Source organism: Dendrobates tinctorius, unplaced genomic scaffold, assembly GCF_039654945.1.
Source record: "Dendrobates tinctorius isolate UK_male_01 unplaced genomic scaffold, ASM3965494v1 ptg000146l, whole genome shotgun sequence".
Lineage (NCBI taxonomy): Eukaryota > Metazoa > Chordata > Amphibia > Anura > Dendrobatidae > Dendrobates > Dendrobates tinctorius.
This window is the reverse complement of record NW_027361813.1, coordinates 893,919-901,770: the sequence shown is the minus strand read 5'-3', so window position 1 is coordinate 901,770 and position 7,852 is coordinate 893,919. Positions and strand designations below refer to the sequence as shown.

Genomic DNA, 7,852 nt, shown 5'->3' with positions numbered 1-7,852 from the left:
AATGGACGGTCTTCGCACCTTACACTACTCAGAATGGACGGCCCTCGCACCTTACACTACTCAGAATGGACGGCCCTCGTACCTTACACTAGTCAGAATGGACGGTCCTCGTACCTTACACTACGCAGAATGGACAGCCCTCGTACCTTACACTACTCACAATGGAGGGTCCTCGTACCTTACACTATGTAGAATGGAGGGTCCTTGTACCTTACACTACGTAGAATGGACGGTCCTCGTACCTTACACTACTCAGAATGGAGGGTCCTCGCACCTTACACTACTCAGAATGGACGGTCCTCGTACCTTACACTACGCAGAATGGACGGTCTTCGCACCTTACACTACTCAGAATGGACGGCCCTCGCACCTTACACTACTCAGAATGGACGGCCCTCGCACCTTACACTGCTCAGAATGGACGGTCCTCGCACCTTACACTACGCAGAATGGACGGTCCTCGCACCTTACACTGCGCAGAATGGACGGCCCTCGTACCTTACACTACTCAGAATGGACGGCCCTCGTACCTTACACTACTCAGAATGGACGGCCCTCGCACCTTACACTACTCAGAATGGAGGGTCCTCGCACCTTACACTACTCAGAATGGACGGTCCTCGTACCTTACACTACGCAGAATGGATGGTCTTCGCACCTTACACTACTCAGAATGGACGGCCCTCGCACCTTACACTGCTCAGAATGGACGGCCCTCGCACCTTACACTGCTCAGAATGGACGGTCCTCGCACCTTACACTACGCAGAATGGACGGTCCTCGTACCTTACACTACGCAGAATGGACGGCCCTCGCACCTTACACTACGCAGTATGGACGGTCCTCGCACCTTACACTACTCAGAATGGACGGCCCTCGTACCTTACATTACTTTGAATGGACGGTCCTCGCACCTTACACTACTCAGAATGGACGGTCCTCGCACCTTACACTACGCAGAATGGACGGTCCTCGCACCTTACATTACTTAGAATGGACGGTCCTCGCACCTTACACTACGCAGAATGGACGGCCCTCGCACCTTACACTACGCAGAATGGACGGCCCTCGCACCTTACACTACTCAGAATGGACGGCCCTCGTACCTTACACTACTCAGAATGGACGGCCCTCGCACCTTACACTACGCAGAATGGACGGTCCTCGCACCTTACACTACTCAGAATGGACGGTCCTCGCACCTTACACTGCGCAGAATGGACGGTCCTCGCACCTTACACTACGCAGAATGGACGGTCCTCGCACCTTACACTACTCAGAATGGACGGTCCTCGCACCTTACACTACGCAGAATGGACGGTCCTCGCACCTTACACTACTCAGAATGGACGGTCCTCGCACCTTACACTGCGCAGAATGGACGGTCCTCGCACCTTACACTGCGCAGAATGGACGGTCCTCGCACCTTACACTGCGCAGAATGGACGGCCCTCGTACCTTACACTATTCAGAATGGACGGCCCTCGTACCTTACACTACTCAGAATGGACGGCCCTCGTACCTTACACTACTCAGAATGGACGGCCCTCGCACCTTACACTACTCAGAATGGACGGTCCTCGCACCTTACACTGCGCAGAATGGACGGTCCTCGCACCTTACACTGCGCAGAATGGACGGTCCTCGCACCTTACACTGCGCAGAATGGATGGCCCTCGTACCTTACACTATTCAGAATGGACGGCCCTCGTACCTTACACTACTCAGAATGGACGGCCCTCGTACCTTACACTACTCAGAATGGACGGTCCTCGCACCTTACACTACTCAGAATGGACGGTCCTCGCACCTTACACTGCGCAGAATGGACGGTCCTCGCACCTTACACTGCGCAGAATGGACGGTCCTCGTACCTTACACTACTCAGAATGGACGGCCCTCGTACCTTACACTACTCAGAATGGACGGCCCTCGTACCTTACACTACTCAGAATGGACGGCCCTCGTACCTTACACTACGCAGAATGGACGGCCCTCGTACCTTACACTACGCAGAATGGACGGTCCTCGTACCTTACACTACGCAGAATGGACGGTCCTCGTACCTTACACTACGCAGAATGGACGGCCCTCGCACCTTACACTACGCAGAATGGACGGTCCTCGTACCTTACACTACTCAGAATGGACGGTCCTTTAAGTCTAATTTAGTTCTGATAAAATATCTCCCATTTTTCTGGAGCCTGGGGATGCTGCCATGGATGCTCTGTCCCCGGTCTCCTCCTCATTCCGGTTTCACATACAGTAACATCTTTCCAGTGACGCAATAATATAATTTACGCTCCGATCTCATACTTCGCTCTTGCCCAGAGTGGGAAGGGCCTGGACTGTGGAATGTGGTCTCATTCCAGGCTGTGTGAGTCACGGTGAGAGTCGCACACCTTTCCCAGGTATTTCATACCTGTCCCATTGAGTCATCGTCTGCAGTGACGGCAGTGAGCACTCGACCTCGGCCAGCACCCGAACACCCTGCAGGATGAGAGGACATGGCTGAAGCACAGCAGTCACAGGTATGGGGGCCAGGGCCGGGCACGCGACATTCAGGAGAGCCAGCCATGGTCACACTCCTGCATGGGATATGGGCCAGGATGAAGGAGCACAGAGGGGACATGGGCTGGGCCAGGGCCCCATTTCAGGTAGATTTAGGAAGCCACAATGGTTGGTGGAGAGCAGTGGATTCCGGAGATCTGCTGGCACGTGGGTGGGCTGCGGACAGTCCAGTACATATAGTGCTGTAGAATGTGCTGCTATATACTGGGGGTGGGGAGCAGCGCACTCATCTAACACGTCTCTAATCTTAGGCTCGGCCAATGTCGGATAATCAGAAGCTTCAAAATGGAGCAGAAGAGGAAATCGAGATCTTTATCAGACCGGCCCAACAGCCCACAAGTCCTCCGGACAATCAGCAGAACATAAAGGACCGTTCTAGACGTCTGCCATCCTGTAGTCTGAGAAGACTTGCCATAGTGAGCATCATATGCGGAGTCTCCTGCGTGGGGATCCGAGCCTTAATCCTGGCTCTGCAGGTACATCCAGTGCTAACCCGATGCTGAGCCCCCGCACTCTGTCCTCCGCCTGTGCAGAGCCCCGCGCACTCTGTCCTCCGCCTGTGCAGAGCCCCCCGCACCCTGTCCTGCGCCTGTGCAGAGCCCCCCGCACTCTGTCCTCCGCCTGTGCAGAGCCCCCCGCACTCTGTCCTCCGCCTGTGCAGAGCCCCCCGCACTCTGTCCTGCGCCTGTGCAGAGCCCCCCGCACTCTGTCCTGCGCCTGTGCAGAGCCCCCCGCACTCTGTCCTGCGCCTGTGCAGAGCCCCCCGCACTCTGTCCTCCGCCTGTGCAGAGCCCCACGCACCCTGTCCTCCGCCTGTGCAGAGCCCCACGCACCCTGTCCTCCGCCTGTGCAGAGCCCCTCGCACCCTGTCCTCCGGCTGTGCAGAGCCCCCCGCAATCTGTCCTCCGCCTGTGCAGAGCCCCCCGCACTCTGTCCTCCGCCTGTGCAGAGCCCCCCGCACTCTGTCCTCCGCCTGTGCAGAGCCCCCCGCACTCTGTCCTCCGCCTGTGCAGAGCCCCTCGCACCCTGTCCTCCGCCTGTGCAGAGCCCTTCGCACCCTGTCCTCCGCCTGTGCAGAGCCCTCCGCACCCTGTCCTCCGCCTGTGCAGAGCCCTCCGCACCCTGTCCTCCGCCTGTGCAGAGCCCCCCGCACCCTGTCCTCCGCCTGTGCAGAGCCCCTCGCACCCTGTCCTCTGCCTGTGCAGAGCCCCTCGCACCCTGTCCTCTGCCTGTGCAGAGCCCCTCGCACCCTGTCCTCTGCCTGTGCAGAGCCCCTCGCACCCTGTCCTCCGCCTGTGCAGAGCCCCTCGCACCCTGTCCTCCGCCTGTGCAGAGCCCCTCGCACCCTGTCCTCCGCCTGTGCAGAGCCCCCCGCACCCTGTCCTCCGCCTGTGCAGAGCCCCACGCACCCTGTGCTCCGCCTGTTCAGAGCCACCCGCACTCTGTCCTCCGCCTGTGCAGAGCCCCCCGCACCCTGTCCTCCGCCTGTTAAGAGCCACACGCACCCTGTCCTCCGCCTGTGCAGAGCCCCCCGCACTCTGTCCTCCGCCTGAGCAGAGCCCCCCGCACCCTGTCCGCCTGTGCAGAGCCCCCCACACTGTCCTCCGCCTGTGCAGAGCCCCTCGCACCCTGTCCTCGGCCTGTGCAGAGCCCCTCGCACCCTGTCCTCCGCCTGTGCAGAGCCCCCCCGCACCCTGTCCTCCGCCTGTGCAGAGCCCCAAGCACCCTGTCCTCCGCCTGTGCAGAGCCCCCCACACCCTGTCCGCCTGTGAAGAGCCCCCCGCACTCTGGCATCCGCCTGTTCAGAGCCACCCGCACTCTGTCCTCCGCCTGTGCAGAGCCCCCCGCACCCTGTCCTCCGCCTGTGCAGAGCCCCCCGCACTCTGTCCTCCGCCTGTGCAGAGCCCCCCGCACTCTGTCCTCCGCCTGTGCAGAGCCCCCCGCAATCTGTCCTCCGCCTGTGCAGAGCCCCCCGCAATCTGTCCTCCGCCTGTGCAGAGCCCCCCGCACTCTGTCCTCCGCCTGTGCAGAGCCCCCCGCACTCTGTCCTCCGCCTGTGCAGAGCCCCCCGCACTCTGTCCTCCGCCTGTGCAGAGCCCCCCGCACCCTGTCCTCCGCCTGTGCAGAGCCCCTCGCACCCTGTCCGCCTGTGGAGAGCCCCCCGCACCCTGTCCACCTGTGCAGAGCCCCCCGCACCCTGTCCACCTGTGCAGAGCCCCCCGCACTCTGTCCTCCGCCTGTGCAAAGCCCCCCGCACCCTGTCCGCCTGTGCAGAGCCCCCGCACCCTGTCCGCCTGTGCAGAGCCCCCGCACCCTGTCCGCCTGTGCAGAGCCCCCGCACCCTGTCCGCCTGTGCAGAGCCCCCGCACCCTGTTCGCCTGTGCAGAGCCCCTCGCACCCTGTCCTCCGCCTTTGCAGAGCCCCACGCACCCTGTCCTCCGCCTGTGCAGAGCTCCACGCACCCTGTCCTCCGCCTGAGCAGAGCCCCACGCACCCTGTCCTCCGCCTGTGCAGAGCCCCTCGCACCCTGTCCTCCGCCTGTGCAGAGCCCCTCGCACCCTGTCCTCCGCATGTGCAGAGCCCCTCGCACCCTGTCCTCCGCCTGTGCAGAGCCCCTCGCACCCTGTCCTCCGCCTGTGCAGAGCCCCTCGCACCCTGTCCTCCGCCTGTGCAGAGCCCCTCGCACCCTGTCCTCCGCCTGTGCAGAGCCCCCCGCACCCTGTCCTCCGCCTGTGCAGAGCCCCAAGCACCCTGTCCTCCGCCTGTGCAGATCCCCCCCGCACCCTGTCCGCCTGTGAAGAGCCCCCCGCACTCTGGCATCCGCCTGTTCAGAGCCACCCGCACCCTGTCCTCCGCCTGTGCAGAGCCCCCCGCACTCTGTCCTCCGCCTGTGCAGAGCCCCCAGCACCCTGTCCGCCTGTGCAGAGCCCCCCGCACCCTGTCCTCCGGCTGTGCAGAGCCCCCCGCAATCTGTCCTCCGCCTGTGCAGAGCCCCCCGCACTCTGTCCTCCGCCTGTGCAGAGCCCCCCGCACTCTGTCCTCCGCCTGTGCAGAGCCCCCCGCACTCTGTCCTCCGCCTGTGCAGAGCCCCTCGCACCCTGTCCTCCGCCTGTGCAGAGCCCTTCGCACCCTGTCCTCCGCCTGTGCAGAGCCCCCCGCACCCTGTCCTCCGCCTGTGCAGAGCCCCCCGCACCCTGTCCTCTGCCTGTGCAGAGCCCCTCGCACCCTGTCCTCTGCCTGTGCAGAGCCCCTCGCACCCTGTCCTCTGCCTGTGCAGAGCCCCACGCACTCTGTTCTCCGCCTGTGCAAAGCCCCACGCACCCTGTCCTCCGCCTGTGCAGAGCCCTCCGCACCCTGTGCTCCGCCTGTGCAGAGCCCTCCGCACTCTGTCCTCCGCCTGTGCAGAGCCCCCCGCACTCTGTCCTCCGCCTGTGCAGAGCCCCCCGCACCCTGTCCGCCCTCTCTGACCCTCTGATTTGTTGCTCACAGGCAGAGCAGGAATGTGACCAGGAGATGAGGGGCGCCCTCTCCCGCCGCTCCCGGAGGGTCTCTGTCCTGAGTATCCTGCTGTTTCTCGGCTTCCTGTTGTCTCTGCCCTTCCTCCTGGTCCTCGTCTCCTACCTGATGACTCTGATCGAGTGACGTCTGCAGCGAGGACTGAGGACGCCGTCCCGAGCGGAGCCCAAAATCTGTACAAAGACTCGAAATATCAAAGTTTTTATACTGAATGTGTATATAATAAAGGCCTGAACTGCAGGAAATGTGTCCGGGGGTCAGCACTGCGATACACCCAGACCGGAGAGGGGCCCTGTACATACACCCTGACCGGAGAGAACCCCTGGGTATACACCCTGACCGGAGAGAACCCCAGTGTATACACCCTGACCGGAGAGGACCCCAGTGTATACACCCTGACCGGAGAGGACCCCTGTGTATACACCCTGACCGGAGAGGACCCCAGTGTATACACCCTGACCGGAGAGAACCCCAGTGTATACACCCTGACCGGAGAGGACCCCTGTGTATACACCCTGACCGGAGAGAACCCCAGTTTATACACCCAGACCGGAGAGCACCCCTCTATATATACACAGGGTGGGCCATTTACATGGATACACCTAGTTAAAATGGGAATGGTTGGTGATTCCCTCCTGTTTGTGGCACATTAGTATATGCGAGGGGGAAACTTTCCAAGATGGCTGGTGACCACGGCGGCCATTTTGAAGTTGACCCACTCAGGTCTATCCATATAAATGGCCCACCCAGAGTCCGCCTCCTCGCTGAGCACAGAGCGCTCTGTACACGGAGGGTCCTGCGCTGATCTGGGTCATCCTCGGTGAGGTGCTGCAGCAGCTGGATTCTGGAAGGCGCCATTTGTGAGTAGCTAATATCCGCCGAAGGGAACGTTCGACTGATGCCAGATCGGTGCGGAATCTGCAGAATGGGCAAAGCAAGAATCGGAGCCGGACCCTCAGAGTACAGAGCGCTCCGTGCTCAGCGAGGAGGCGGACCCTCAGAGTACAGAGCGCTCCGTGCTCAGCGAGGAGGCGGACCCTCAGAGTACAGAGCGCTCCGTGCTCAGCGAGGAGGCGGACCCTCAGAGTACAGAGCGCTCCGTGCTCAGCGAGGAGGCGGACCCTCAGAGTACAGAGCGCTCCGTGCTCAGCGAGGAGGCGGACCCTCAGAGTACAGAGCGCTCCGTGCTCAGCGAGGAGGCGGACCCTGGGTGCGCCATTTATATGGATACACCTACATAACATGGGGATGGTGACAGCTGTCTGGCAGTGACCCGGGCACGGCGACCACCAGACATCTACACAACTTCTATCCGCTCCTCACGTGTGAACCTCGGCGACATGTCAATGGTGGTAAACAAAGAAAAACTTGAAAATAACTCATGAAAGAATAAAGTTGTGCTAAAACCAAGCACACCATTGTTTTTCTTGTGAAATTCTCAATAAGTTTGATGTGTCGCATGACCCTCTTCCCACTGGAAAAAAATAAAGTGGGATCCAAAATGGCCGACTTCAAAATGGCCGCCATCCATCTTCAGAAGTATCCCCCCTCCCATATACTAATGTGTCACAAACAGGAAGCTGATATCACCGACCATTCCCATTTTATTTAGGTGTATCCATGTACATGGCCCTGTGTATATATATATATATATATATATCTATATACATCTCCTACTCTCTAGGCTCCAGTCACTAGGCATTAAGGACACTGCTCTCTCCTGGTTCTCTTCCTATCTCTCTGACTGCTCCTTCAGTGTTTTGTT

At 60.4% G+C, this 7,852-nt stretch overlaps 1 protein-coding gene across 1 annotated transcript; it reads left to right on the top strand.

Annotated features, from left to right (window-relative positions):
* Nucleotides 1-2,373: 2,373 nt before the first annotated feature.
* On the top strand, nucleotides 2,374-6,324 carry TMEM265 (transmembrane protein 265). Its single transcript, XM_073546299.1, has 3 exons — nucleotides 2,374-2,531; nucleotides 2,823-3,047; nucleotides 6,061-6,324. The coding sequence occupies exons 1-3, from the start codon at nucleotides 2,508-2,510 to the stop codon at nucleotides 6,211-6,213; spliced, it is 402 nt and encodes a 133-aa protein (XP_073402400.1). The 5' UTR covers nucleotides 2,374-2,507; the 3' UTR covers nucleotides 6,214-6,324.
* The last annotated feature ends 1,528 nt before the right edge of the window (nucleotides 6,325-7,852 follow it).

Excerpts from the sequence above, each read along its gene's own strand:
- TMEM265 (XM_073546299.1), top strand. The coding sequence starts at position 2,508 with ATGGCTGAAGCACAGCAGTCACAG. Across the intron at positions 2,532-2,822 it reads CTGAAGCACAGCAGTCACAG|GCTCGGCCAATGTCGGATAA; the intron begins GTATGGGGGCCA and ends CTCTAATCTTAG. Across the intron at positions 3,048-6,060 it reads CCTTAATCCTGGCTCTGCAG|GCAGAGCAGGAATGTGACCA; the intron begins GTACATCCAGTG and ends TGTTGCTCACAG.